The sequence below is a fragment of the Salmo trutta genome, chromosome 13 (genome assembly GCF_901001165.1).
Source record: "Salmo trutta chromosome 13, fSalTru1.1, whole genome shotgun sequence".
Classification (NCBI taxonomy): domain Eukaryota; kingdom Metazoa; phylum Chordata; class Actinopteri; order Salmoniformes; family Salmonidae; genus Salmo; species Salmo trutta.
The window spans coordinates 16,608,903-16,623,731 of record NC_042969.1 but is presented as its reverse complement, the minus strand read 5'-3'; the positions used below and the strand labels follow the sequence as shown (position 1 = coordinate 16,623,731).

At 43.1% G+C, this 14,829-nt stretch overlaps 1 protein-coding gene across 2 annotated transcripts in view; it reads right to left on the bottom strand.

The window, feature by feature from the left end:
- Positions 1-13,780, bottom strand: part of LOC115205337 (testican-1) — a 373,161-nt gene extending 359,381 nt beyond the window's left edge. For both annotated transcript variants that reach the window (XM_029771183.1, XM_029771184.1), the window contains exons 1-2: positions 13,631-13,780; positions 12,866-13,036 (exon numbers count right to left, since the gene is read on the bottom strand). In XM_029771183.1, the coding sequence (XP_029627043.1) occupies positions 12,866-13,033 (168 nt within the window). In that variant the 5' untranslated portion in view covers positions 13,034-13,036; positions 13,631-13,780. The remainder of the gene's footprint in view (positions 1-12,865; positions 13,037-13,630) is intronic.
- Positions 13,781-14,829: the final 1,049 nt, after the last annotated feature.

The following is a 14,829-nucleotide window of genomic DNA, read 5'->3' as shown; positions in this document are numbered from 1 at the left end:
GGGTAGACACTATACAGGTAGACAGGTAGAGACACTATACAGGTAGACACTAGACAGGTAGACACCAGACAGGTAGATACTAGACAGGTAGACACTATACAGGTAGACACTAGACAGGTAGACAAGTAGACACTAGACAGGTAGACACCAGACAGGTAGACACTATACAGGTAGACAGGTAGACAATATACAGGTAGACACTAGACGGGTAGACACTAGACGGGTAGACAGGTAGACAATATACAGGTAGACAGGTAGACACTATACAGGTAGACACCAGACAGGTAGACACTAGACAGGTAGACACTAGACAGGTAGACAAGTAGACACTAGACAGGTAGACACTAGACAGGTAGACACTAGACAGGTAGACAGGTAGACACTAGACAGGTAGGCAAGTAGACACTAGACAGGTAGGCAAGTAGACACTAGACAGGTTGACACTAGACAGGTAGACAAGTAGACACTAGACAGGTAGGCAGGTAGACACTAGACAGGTAGACACTAGACAGGTAGACACTATACAGGTAGACACTAGACAGGTAGACACTAGACAGGTAGACAAGTAGACACTAGACAGGTAGACACTAGACAGGTAGACACTAGACAGGTAGACACTAGACAGGTAGGCAAGTAGACACTAGACAGGTAGGCAAGTAGACACTAGACAGGTTGACACTAGACAGGTAGACAAGTAGACACTAGACAGGTAGGCAGGTAGACACTAGACAGGTAGACACTATACAGGTAGACACTAGACAGGTAGACACTAGACAGGTAGACAGGTAGGCAGGTAGACACTATACAGGTAGACACTAGACAGGTAGGCAAGTAGACACTAGACAGGTAGACACTAGACAGGTAGACACTAGACAGGTAGACACTAGACAGGTAGACACTATACAAGTAGACACTAGACAGGTAGGCAAGTAGACACTAGACAGGTAGACACTAGACAGGTAGACACTAGACGGGTAGGCAAGTAGACACTAGACAGGTAGACACTAGACAGGTAGACACTAGACAGGTAGACACTAGACAGTTCCAGCTGTGTGCTGTCCTAGCAATCTTACAGCTGACAACACTCCCACATAAACACATAGACATGTACGCACACAGAGCAATGCAGTGAGAGTGGATCCTTTTACCAACAGAACACACACACACACACACACACACACACACACACACACCGCTGCACCACTCTCCCAGTGCACCTGCTCCTCTTTCTAATCTGATGGAGTAAAGACTGCTGCTGCAGCTGAGCCACAATATAATTCACCCGTACACACAACAGACCCATACACACACACACACAACATACCCATGCACACACACGCACACACACACACACACAAAACATACACAAAACACACACACAAAAACATTGCAGATTCATACCACCACATCTTGTAGTCGGGGTGACACACACACTCACACAAACACAACACACACTCATGCATTATTAAACGGGGAGCAAGCAGCTCATCAACAGAGACACAGAGAGAAACATGGCAGGAGGGTCAGGGTGGGGGAGAGGGAAGAGGAAGGGGGGAGGGGGTTAACATGGTTGAGAAGGCACAGGGTCATCCAGTGTCCTACAGACAGACAGACAGACAGACAGACAGACAGACAGACAGACAGACAGACAGACAGACAGACAGACAGACAGACAGACAGACAGACAGACAGACAGACAGACAGACAGACAGACAGACAGACAGACAGACAGACAGACAGACAGACAGACAGACAGACAGACAGACAGACAGACAGACAGACAGACAGACGGGAGGGAGGGAGGGAGGGAGGGAGGGAGGGAGGGAGGGAGGGAGGGAGGGAGGGAGGGAGGGAGGGAGGGAGGGGAAGAATAAAAGATGAGCTGAGTGGCTAGAAAGAGCCTTATGACCTGCAGGTCTGTCTCTTTTATTTTATTTATTTGTTTATTTTTATTTCACCTTTATTTAACCAGGTAGGATAGTTGAGAACAAGTTCTCATTTGCAACTGTGACCTGGCCAAGATAAAGCAAAGCAATTCGACACATACAACAACACAGAGTTACACATGGAATAAACAAAACATACAGTCAATAATACAGTAGAACAAAAGAAAACAAAAAGTCTATATACAGTGAGTGCAAATGAGGTAAGTTAAGGCAATAAATAGGCCATGGTGGGGAAGTAATTACAATATAGCAATTAAACACTGGAATGGTAGATGTGCAGAAGATGAATGTGCAAGTAGGGAGCAAGATAAATAAATAAATACAGTATGGGGATGAGGTAGGTAGATAAATGGGCTGTCTATAGATGGGCTGTGTACAGGTGCAGTGATCTCTGAGCTGCTCTGACAGCTGGTGCTTAAAGCTAGAGAGGGAGATATGAGTCTCCAGCTTCAGAGATTTTTGCTGTTCGTTCCAGTCATTGCAGACACACACACACACACACACACACACACACCATAGTGCTGGCTCTTTTTTTAATGTAGGGTATAGATCAGCTATGAAACTAACAGATATAATTGGAGTATCAAATAACATTACTTGCATAATTTCTAATCCCCTTTTTACATATATCCATTTTATTTCATGCTCCAACTGGTTGGAGGATCTGCTGGAAAACATCCAAATGCAATATATACATTATATATACAGCAGTATGTGGACACCTCTTCAAATTACTGGACTTGGTTATTTCAGCCACACCCGTTGCTGACAGGTGTGTAAAATTGAGCACACAGCCATGCAATCTCCATAGACAAACATTGGCAGTAGAATGGCCTTACTGAAGAGCTCAATGACTTTCAACCTGGCACCATCATAGAATGCCACCTATCCAACAAGTCAGTTTGTCAAATTTCTTCCCTGCTAGAGCTGTCCCGGTCAACTGTAAGTGCTGTTATTGTGAAGGGGAAATGTCTAGGAGCAAACACAAGCCTAAGATTACCATGCGCAATGCCAAGCTGGAGTGGTGTAAAGCTCGCCGCCATTGGACTCTTGAGCAGTGGAAATGTGTTCTCTGGAATGATGAATCACGCTTCACCATCTGGCAGTCCGACTGAAAAATCTGTGTTTGGCGGATGCCAGGAGAACGCTACCTGCCCGAAAGCATAGTGCCAACTGTAAAGTTTGGCGGAGATGGAATAATGTTCTGGGGCTGTTTTTTATTGTTCGGGCTAGGCCCCTTAGTTCCAGTGAAGGGAAATCTTAACGCTACAGCATACAATGACATTCTAGACGATTATGTGCTTCCAACTTTATGGAAACAGTTTGGGAAGGCCCTTTCCTGTTTCTACATGGCAATGCCCCCATGCACAAAGCGAGGTCCATACAGAAATGGTTTGTCGAGAGTGTGGAAGAAATTGACTGGCCTGCACAGAGCCCTGACCTCAACCCTATCAAACACCTTTGGGATGAATTGGAACGCCGACTGCGAGCCAGGCCTAATCGCCCAACATCAGTGCCCGACCTCACTAATACTCTTGTGGCTGAATGGAATCAAGTCCCTGCAGCAATGTTCCAACATCTAGTGGAAAGCCTTCCCAGAAGAATGGAGGCTGTAAAGGGGGACCAACTCCATATTAGTGTCCATGGTTTTAGAATGAGATGTTCGACGAGCAGGTGTCCACATACTTTTGGTCATGTACTGTATATATACAGTATGTATAATCGCACTGGACTCTAAGTGTATCGACCAATCACTCATCTTAATTCCAACCCTCAGATGTCCACAGACTGACCCATCTCTCCCAGTACTATAACATGTGACTATTTCCTTCTGTAATACATCCTTCTTTTTGACTGTGATGTCTTACGAGGGTCTTGAACCTCTCCATTTGTACCCTTTCTACAGAGATTGACCGAAAAATAAATACTTTACCTAAGAGTATAATCATATTTTCCCATTGATTGATGGTGGTTTTTCAGATCTTCTAACAGTACTCTTTGTAGGTCCAACAGAACACAGACATTATAACGTAACAACCACTCCTGGACCTGACTCCATAAACGTGCCACGGAAGGACATCACCAAAAGAGATCTATCGATTCCGTTTCCTCGTGGCAGAGTCTGCACAGGGCTGACTGTTCAATGCCCCATGTATTCAGCATTCTTTTTGTGGCGAGAATTTTATATTGAAAATAATTGATGCGTCAATTGTTGTTTTGTATATCATTTCATAAACCGGTTGCTATGGTATTGGGACATACATTTATTCCCAACAATCTTGAACCTTAAGTGAAACTTATCCATTTTACCATTTATTATAGTCACTTTAAGCCATGCATGGTTTTTACATTGGAGGCAGACAAACCAATTCATTCATTACTCTTTTAAGTAATTGCCTCTTCCATTTTTGTGGCAGCGCTGCGTCGAGTTGGTTCTAATTTTGTATTGAGCATCTCCATACACTTTTGTTAATTGCTTGTTTAACATAATTTTACTGTCCTTATTTACAATGTCATTCATAAACATGATACCTTCCTTATACAGTTTTTCCACGGAAATTGTTTATTTGCTGTTATATACACTGCTCCAAAAAATAAAGGGAACACTTAAACAACACAATGTAACTCCAAGTCAATCACACTTCTGTGAAATCAAACTGTCCACTTAGGAAGCAACACTGATTGACAATAAATTTCACATGCTGTTGTGCAAATGGAATAGACAACAGGTGGAAATTATAGGCAATTAGCAAGACACCCCCTATAAAGGAGTGGTTCTGCAGGTGGGGACCACAGACCACTTCACAGTTCCTACGCTTCCTGGCTGATGTTTTGGTCACTTTTGAATGCTGGACCTCCATGGGTTGATAAATTGGATTTCCATTGATTATTTTTGTGTGATTTTGTTGTCAGCACATTCAACTATGTAAAGAAAAAAGTATTTAATAAGATTATGTATTTCATTCAGATCTAGGATGTGTTGTTTAAGTGTTCCCTTTATTTTTTTGAGCAGTATATGTTCTGCTTCTTCTGGAGGATGACATTTGAATTGTAAACAACTCTGTATGGCTTCATTTAAAAATGAGACTAGTTTAAACAGGGATCCATTGTCAATCCAGTGGAAGTGGTTCGTTTTAATCTGTATAATGGCTTAGTAGCCTGCTGACGAACCGCTTGGATTTAGATATCATTTTGGGATAATGGAGGCTTTAAAAGAGTGGTTTAATGCCTTCATATTTCCTAGTTTTAACCCTCCAAACTCATATTCATTATATAAATATGCCCATATAACTTTAACTGGTTTTCCAAATGAAATGAAACGTCGCTCCATTTTTCAGGGATATGTACATCAAGCACATCAACTTCATCAGCTGCCCATTTAATTGGGAGACCACATGGCAATTTAAAGTTTGTCTCTCTCTCAGAGACCCAATCCGTAATATCACTTATCAAAGTAGGATTTTAGTCCAGAGAAACTGGAGATATTATCCTGGTCCTCTGAAAGGACTAGAGAGAACTTGTAGCATCGGCGTACATTGATACTTTTGTCTCTAATCCCTTCATTTTTAGCCCCTTAATGATATCATTAGATCTAATATATATGAGTAATTAACACATGATAGTAATGGATCTTTCAGGAATTCATAAAAAGTTTGATATACAGTACCGGTCAAAAGTTTGACCATTCCACATCCTAAAGATTGATTCTATACATCGTTTGACATGTTTCTACGAACTGTAATATAACTTTTTGGACTTTGTCTGAACTTTCTGCGCGAGCACAGTGCATTTGGACATAAATATGTAACAGGGCATGCAGGTATTTGGACATAAATATGGACTTTATCGAAACAAATGAACATTTATTGTGGAACTGGGATACCTGGGAGTGCATTCCGATGAAGATCATCAAAGGTAAGTGAATATTTATAAAGCTATTTCTGAGTTTTGTTGACTCCACAAAATGGCGGGTTTGGTTTTGTGACTGAGTGCTGTACTCAGATTATTGCAGTGTGCGTTCACTGTAAAGCTTTTTTGAAATCTGACACAGCGGTTGCATTAAGGAGAAGTGCATCTATAATTCTTTGAATAACAGTTGTATATTTTATCAACGTTTGTGATGAGTATATCTGTAAATGTATGTGGTCATTCACCGGAGGTTTTGGGAGGCAAAACATTTCTGAACATTACACGCCAATGTAAAATGGGGATTTTGGATATAAATATGAACTTTATCGAGCAAAACATACATGTATTGTGTAACATGAAGTCCTATGAGTGCCATCTGATGAAGATCATCAAAGGTTAGTGATTCATTTTAGCTGTATTTCTGGTTTTTGTGACGCCTCTCCTTGCTTGGAAAATGGCTGTGTGGTTTTTCTTGTCTAGGTGCTGTCCTAACATAATCTAATGCTATGCTTTCGCCATAAAGCCTTTTTGAAATCTGACAGTGTGGTTGGATTAACAAGAAGATTATCTTTAAAATGGTGTATAATACTTGTATGTGTAAGAAATTTAAATTATGAATTTGAATTTTGCGCTCTGCTATTTCACTGGCTGTTGGCGAGGTGGGACACTACCGTCCCACATACCCTAGAGAAGTTAACTTTAAGCACCAGCTGTCAGAGCACATGTTTATTCCATGTGTAACTCTGTGTTGTTGTGTGTGTTGCACTGCTTTGCTTTATCTTGGCCAGGTCGTAGTTATAAATGAGAACTTGTTCTCAACTAGCCTTCCTGGTTAAATAAAGGTGAAATAAAAATAATAAATAAATAAAAAACTTCAGCAGTGATGAATTCATGAACTTGTTCGACAAAAAGATCATGATCATTAGAAAGCAAATTACAGACTCCTCTTTGAATCTGCGTATTTCTCCTAAACTCATTTGTCCTGAGTCTGCACAACACCGCCAGGGCCTAGGATCAATGGAGACGCACAAGTTTTTTAATCCTATTTCTCTTGACACATTGATGAAAATAGTCATGGCCTCTAAACCTTCAAGCTGCATACTGGAACCTATTTCAACTAAACTACTGAAAGAGCTGCTTCCTGTGCTTGGCCCTCCTATGTTGAACTTAATAAATGGCTCCCTATCCAGCGGATCTGTACCATACTCACTAAAAGTGGCAGTGATAAAGCCTCTCTTATAAAGCCAAACATTGTAATGTAAAAACTATCGGCCTATATTGAATCACACATTCCTCTCAAACATTTTAGAAAAAGCTGTTGAGCAGCAACAGCTGCTCAACAGCTTTCCTCACGGCCTTCCTGAAAACAAATAATGTATACGAAACGCTTCAGTCTGGTTTTAGACCCCATCATAGCACTGAAACTGTTCTCGTGAAGATGGTAAATTACCTTTTAATGGTGTCAAACCAAGGCTCTGCATCCGTCCTCGTGCTCCTAGACCTTAGTGCTGCTTTTGACACCATCGATCACCACATTCTTTTGGAGAGATTGGAAACCCAAATTGGTCTACATGGACAAGTTCTTGCCTGGTTTAGATCTTATCTGCCGGAAAGAGATCAGTTTGTCTCTGTGGATGGTTTGTCCTCTGACAAATCAATTGTAAGTTTCGGTGTTCCTCAAGGTTCGGTTTTAGGACCACTATTGTTTTCACTATATATTTTACCTCTTGGTGATATCATTCGGAAACATAATGTTAACTTTCACTGCTATGCAGACGATACACAGCTGTACATTTCAATGAAACATGGTGAAGCCCCAAAATTGCCCACCCTGGAAGCCTGTGTTTCAGACATAAGAAAGTGGATGGCCGCAAATGTTTCACTTTTAAACTATGACAAAACAGAGATGCTTGTTCTAGGTCCCAAGAAACAAAGAGATCTTCTGTTGAATCTGACAACTAATCTTGATGGTTGTACAGTCGTCTAAAATAAAACTGTGAAGCACCTCAGCGTTACTCTGGACCCGGTTCTCTCTTTTGACAAACATATCAAGACTGTTTCAAGGACAGCTTTTTTCCATCTTCGTAACATTGCAAAGATCAGAAACTTTTTGTCCAAAAATTATGCAGAAAAGCTATTCTATGCTTTTGCCACTTCTAAATTAGACTGCTGCAATGCTCTACTTTCCGGCTACCCGGATAAAGCACTAAATAAACTTCAGTTAATGCTAAACACGGCTGATAGAATCTTGACTAGAACCAAAAGATGTGATCATATTACTCCAGTGCTAGCCTCTGGCATCCTGTTAAGGCTAGGGCTGATTTCAAGGTTTTACTGCTAACCTACAAAGCATTACATGGGCTTGCTCCTACCTCTCTCTCCAATTTGGTCCTGCCGTACATACCTACACATACGTTACGGTCACCAGACGCAGGCCTCCTTATTGTCCCTAGAATTTCTAAGCAAACAGCTGGAGGCAGGGCTTTCTCCTATAGAGCAATTTTTTTATGGAATGGTTTGCCTATCCATGTAAGAGACGCAGACTCGGTCTCAACCTTTAAGTCTTTATTGAAGACTCATCTCTTCAGTAGGTCCTATGATTGAGTGTAGTCTGGCCCAGGGGTGTGAAGGTGAACGGAAAGGCACTGGAGCAACGAACCGCCCTTGCTGTCTCTGCTTGGCCGTTTCCCTTCTTTCCACTGGGATTCTCTGCCTCTGACCCTGTTACGGGGGCTGAGTCACTGGCTTACTAGTGCTCTTCCATGCCGTTCCTAGGAGGGATGTGTCACTTGAGTCACTGACGTGATCTTCCTGTCCGGTTTTGCACCCCCTCGGGCTTGTGCGCTGGAGGAGATCTTCGTGGGCTATACTCAGCCTTGTTGGTGGTCTGCGGATATCCTTCTAGTGGTCTGGGGGCTGTGCTTTGGCAAAGTGGGTGGGGTTATATCCTGCCTGGTTGGCCCTGTCCAGGGGTATCATCAGACGGGGCCACAGTTTCTCCCGACCTCTCCTGTCTCAGCCTCCTGACCTGTTCACCGGACGTGCTACCTTGTCCCAGACCGATTGTTTTCAACTCTCTATAGAGACAGCAGGAGCAGTAGAGATACTCTGAATGATCGGCTATGAAAAGCCAACTGACATTTACTCCTGAGGTGCTGACCTGTTGCACACTCCACAACCACTGTGATTATTATTATTTGATCCCGCTGGTCATCTATGAACATTTCAACATCTTGGCCATGTACTGTTATAATCTCCACCCAGCAAAGCCAGAAGAGGACTGGCCACCCCTCATAGCCTGGTTCCTCTCTAGGTTTCTTCCTGGCCACTCCTTTCTAGGGAGTTTTTCCTAGGGAGTTTTTCCTAGCCACTGTGCTTCTACATCTGCATTGCTTGCTGTTTGGGGTTTTAGGCTGGGTTTCTGCATAGCACTTTGTGACATCTGCTGATGTAAAAAGGACTTTATAAATACATTTGATTGATTGATAAGTTGATGGTCTGATCACATTTGATCCTCAATAAGAGGATCAAATGAAAAGAATCAATCTGACTAGTTTGATTAAGCCTCCTCCAAGAATATCTTACAAGATCCAGGTTTTTAAGCTTCCAAATTTTAGTTAATTCCAACATGTCCATAATATTCGTAATCTCTTTGAGCGCCAGAGGCATCATCAAAAATTAAACCAAAATGTCACAGCCTTTACCCCTCTCCACTCCGCCTCATCCCTCCTCCCCTCTCCTCTCCTCCCAGACATCAAGCAGCTTCCACCTAATGAGTTTCATTTGCATGGAAAACCATGGAGAGGGAGCTGCACGCCACAGACACACACACACCTCCTCCCTCCCCCCACATACACACAACATAGGGCTTTAAGGGATTTTGCTAACGCTAGCTCTGACTTGGGCTGCGGGTGCTTCGCTTAAGGCCGTTTACAGGCCGCTAGATGCTAGATGCTAGGTTTCACGCCACCACTCCAATGAAGAACGATGCAGCGCCAGGGTCAACGCTAGCTCCCACATCACTCCAGTCAAGAAAATGTTTGCTTATGTCAATAACCACTCTCACTGCTGCATACCCTGTTACACATTATAGTTTGGGTCTGTGTGTATATCAGACAATCTACCACAGGTATGACACAAAAGTACTTGTTTACTGTTCTATTTATGTTGGTAACCAGTTTATAATAACAATAAGCCACCTCTGGGTTTGTGGTATATGGCCAATATACCACGGCTAAGGGCTGTATCCAGGCACTCCGTGTGGCATCTTGTCTAAGAACTGCCCTTAGCCATATACCACACCCTCTTCGAGCCATATTGCTTAAATATACCACACCCCTTGGGCCTTATTGCTTAAATATAGCACACCCCCTTGGGCCTTATTGCTTAAATATTCCACACCCCCTTGGGCCTTATTGCTTAAAAATAGCACACCCCCTTGGGCCTTATTGCTTAAATATTCCACACCCCCTTGGGCCTTATTGCTTAAAAATAGCACACCCCCTTGGGCCTTATTGCTTAAATATTCCACACCCCCTTGGGCCTTATTGCTTAAATATTCCACACCCCCTTGGGCCTTATTGCTTAAATATTCCACACCCCCTTGGGCCTTATTGCTTAAATATTCCACACCCCCTTGGGCCTTATTGCTTAAAAATAGCACACCCCCTTGGGCCTTATTGCTTAAAAATAGCACACCCCCTTGGGCCTTATTGCTTAAATATTCCACACCCCCTTGGGCCTTATTGCTTAAATATAGCACACCAAATTGGGCCTTTTTACTTAAATAACCAACATGGCAGGGCTAGATGAGACTGCTAACAGTTGCTGTGACACATTTCTAAATCCCTAATGCATTAGAGGGAACACACAGGCTATGTCTGTGTCCCAACCATCGAGAACCCCTTATGGGCTCTGGTCAAAGGTAGTGCACTATATAGGGAATAGGGTGGTGCCATTTGATACTCACCCTAAACCACTGTGTTCCATTGATTACAGAACCCCCAGGATCGCTATGGTCCCAGTGGCCTGTGACTGAGTAGGGAGCATCAGTGAGTCAGAGGTGTGTGTTGAGGGTGAGCAGGCCACACACTTGATTAAACCTGTTGGGGTGTAGGCGGCAGTATTTTCACGGCCGGATGAAAAAACTTACCCAAATTAAACTGGTTACTACTCTTGCCCAGAAACGAGAATATGCATATTATTAGTAGATTTGGATAGAACACACTCTGAAGTTTCTAAAACTGTTTGAATGGTGTCTGTGAGTATAACAGAACTCATATGGCAGGCAAAAACCTGAGAAAAATCAAACCAGGAAGTGGAAAGTCTGAGAATTGTAGTTCTTTTGATTCTCTATCGAAACTATAGTTTCTGTGGGGTCACGTTGCACTTCCTAAGGCTTCCATTGGCTGTCAACAGCCTTCAGAAAGTTATTTCAGCATTCTCCTGTCACTGGGCAGATAATAGGAGCTCAGTCAATTAGTCGACTGCCTGTGGACAAAGGGATTGGATATGCGCGCCCCGCGAGTGCTATTGTCCGGTTGGAATATTATCTCAATTTTACGTAAAAAATACCATAAAGATTGATTTTAAACAGCGTTTGACATGCTTCTAAGTACGGTAATGGGACATTTTGACTTTTCGTCTCTGGTACCGCGCTCGCGTTATATGCCTTTGGATAAGTGATCTGTACGCATGAACAAAACAGAGGTATTTGGACATAAATATGGATTATTTCGAACAAAAACAACATTTCTTGTGGAAGTAGCAGTCCTGGGAGTGCATTCTGATGAAGATCAGCAAAGGTAAGACAATATTTCTAATACTAATTCTGAGTTTAGGTTGCCTTGAACTTGGCGGGTGTCTGTATAGCTTGCTGTGATGGTTGAGCTATGTACTCAGAATATTGAAAAATGTGCTTTCTCCGTAAAGCTATTTTAAAATCTGACACATCGGTTGCATCCAGGAGTAATCTATCTATAATTCTTCAAATAATTGTTATATATTTTGTCAACGTTTTTGATGAGTATTTTTGTAAATTGATGTGCACATTCACCGGCAGTTTTGGTGGGAATACATTTTCTGAACATCACGCGCCAACATAAAATGCTGTTTTTGGATATAAATATGAACTTTATCAAACAAAACATACATATATTGTGTAACATAATGTCCTAGGAGTGTCATCTGATGAAGATCGTCAAAGGTTAGAACTTCATTTAGCTGTGTTTTGGGTTTTATTGACACATGTCCTTGCTTGGAAAATGGCTGTGTGATTATTTTTGTCTATGTACTCTCCTAACATAATCTAATGTTTTGCTTTCGCTGTAAAGCCTTTTTGAAATCGGAAAATGTGGTTACATGAAGGAGAAGTGTATCTTTAAAATGGTGTAAAATAGTTGTATGTTTGAGAACGTTGAATTATGACATTTTGAATTTGCCCCCTGATATTTCACTGGCTGTGTCCCGCAGGTGGGACGCTAGCGTCCCATGTAGCCCATAGAAATTAAGCACGCTGCCAGCCTAGCTGGGACTCTCACTCACGTACTTAGGACCATAGAAGTTAAGCCCGCTGCCAGCCTAGCTGGGACTCTCACTCACGTACTTAGGACCATAGAAGTTAAGCCCGCTGCCAGCCTAGCTGGGACTCTCACTCACGTACTTAGGACCATAGAAGTTAAGCCCGCTGCCAGCCTAGCTGGGACTCTCACTCACGTACTTAGGACCATAGAAGTTAAGCCAGCTGCCAGCCTAGCTGGGACTCTCACTCACGTACTTAGGACCATAGAAGTTAAGCCCGCTGCCAGCCTAGCTGGGACTCTCACTCACATACTTAAAGTAAGTAAAGTAAAGCATGGAAGGGGCTGCCTACACACACGCCTGCCTCAGTCAAATAACCCAACCATTACTAGATACTGCAATGGCAACAGGCATCTTGGCCAGATCCAACAGTAGCCGAAATAGCCCATTTGAAAGCAAAGTTGCGAAAAACACGGTCATTCTAAACTCACATCTCTGAATTTGTTCCAATATCTGTCTTTGTCGTACTGAGACACGGTGCTCAGCCATTTGTCGTTGTCCAGCGCGTGGCCATTGTTGTTGTTACGGACCACTGTTTCCCCGCGCCTGCCCTCAGCGCGCAGCAAGAGAGCCGCGAGAGGCAGCAGACAGAAAAGCATCGTCTGAAAAAAGAAAGAAAGGGAAAGAGAAAATTAGAGAGAAAGTAACATTGAGCACAAGGGATGGACAACAAGGGATGGAGAGGAGCTTGCTGCCCTAATGCACAGATAGTGAACTAGGCATAATTTTCAACGCAACCTACGCACCTAGAAGTTAATTCACATGCACTTACTATCAGGGACTGAATATTCATTTAATGATGTAAATATCTGCATCAACAATGGAGGAGGACAGGATGTTATTCAACCTATTAGGTTGGATGAATTAGATTGCCTGAGTGCCTCTTATGCAATTGCTGCTCCTCCTCTTAAACTGATTATAAACATTTGAAAACATATCGCATTTTCACACCGTGGCAGATGGAGCACGGGAAACGATTAGCTCTAGAGGCTCTCCGCCAGATAAACAGGCAATTAACAGCCTTCAACACAATTACCGTCTCCTTGGAGCGCGCGCCCCTCACATCTCCTCTTACCAAAATAGGAGTGAACCAGAAATACATAGACTACGTAGCCTATCTTCCTCTGCCTCTCATCTCTACATACAAATCTATCGCTACGGGTCCTAACTCAGACCCACCTCTCCCATCCACCTACCTCGGATAGCTTGTCCAGCTTCCGGGGGAAACAGAGGGCTCAGTTGTGAAGTTTCTGCGGGTGTCAGTTAGACGGTTTAACGGTCCGGTAGAGTAGACTGAGTATCCACGGGACCTCCGGTAGCTCCGAACTCAGCAGTAATACTGACGACGACCGTGAGCAGCAGGAACGAGCCTCAGAACTTGTCTCTCTCCTCCCCCTCCGTAACCTTTCCGCCCAGACTCCGCCTCTCTGATAGCAGCCTCTCTCTCTCCCCCACCCAATCGCTCCCTCACTCACTCTTTCACCCTCCTCTATACCTCCCTTTCTCCCTCCCTGTTCCCTATCCCCCCTCTTCCCTCTCACTTTTTCTTTGCAGTGCAGTGTTGGTGTGTCAATGATTTACAACGGAGGGAATGGTGCATTCACAATGGAATAAGCGAATGTTTGTTGTTTCAAGGCGAGATTTCCAGGTGATAAGACTACCAATAAGAAGGATATGTTTTTGGTGATGGATTCTTTTGTACGTTTATGATTGATATAGTCCTACACACCTTTTGTAGTTGTTATTCCCAGATAACTCTCTTCTGGTCATCAAAATGCGAGCAGAGTAGGCAGTTTCTTTACAGAAGTCCTAGTTAAGAACAAATTCTTATTTACAATGACGGCCTAGGAACAGTGGGCTAACTGCCTTGTTCAGGGGCAGAACGACAGATTTTTACCTTATCAGCTGGCCCAACGCTCTAAACACTAGGCTACCTGCCACCTATTGTTACTGCATGATTCCATTACTTGAAACGTGAATGCTTTTGTAGAATTAAGCACTGTGAATATATCTGACACTTTACAATAATCTGTATTATGTGCTATTGGTCAATTTCATGTAACCTCGAGTTGTCACCTATTTCAAGATATGGCCTGCGCGAGTAGCTTCCTGACCCACTGCAGAGACTCGCGAGCGCTTTACTTTCAGCATCGCTGTCCCTTCAGCACCACGCGCAGCGCACGATGTCATGGAGGAAGCACTAAGGAACTAAACTGGGGAACAACAAACATGTAAAGCCGAGTCCAATATAGCACAGAATAGCAGCCAAAGGAAAACGGGTCCGAACAATGTGTCTCTTTTTTACGCCTATGGCATGCGGGCATGGTCGTTATATTATAAAATGCAGGGATAATCTCTCCTAACAGACTACCTCCACATATTCTCTCATCTCTCC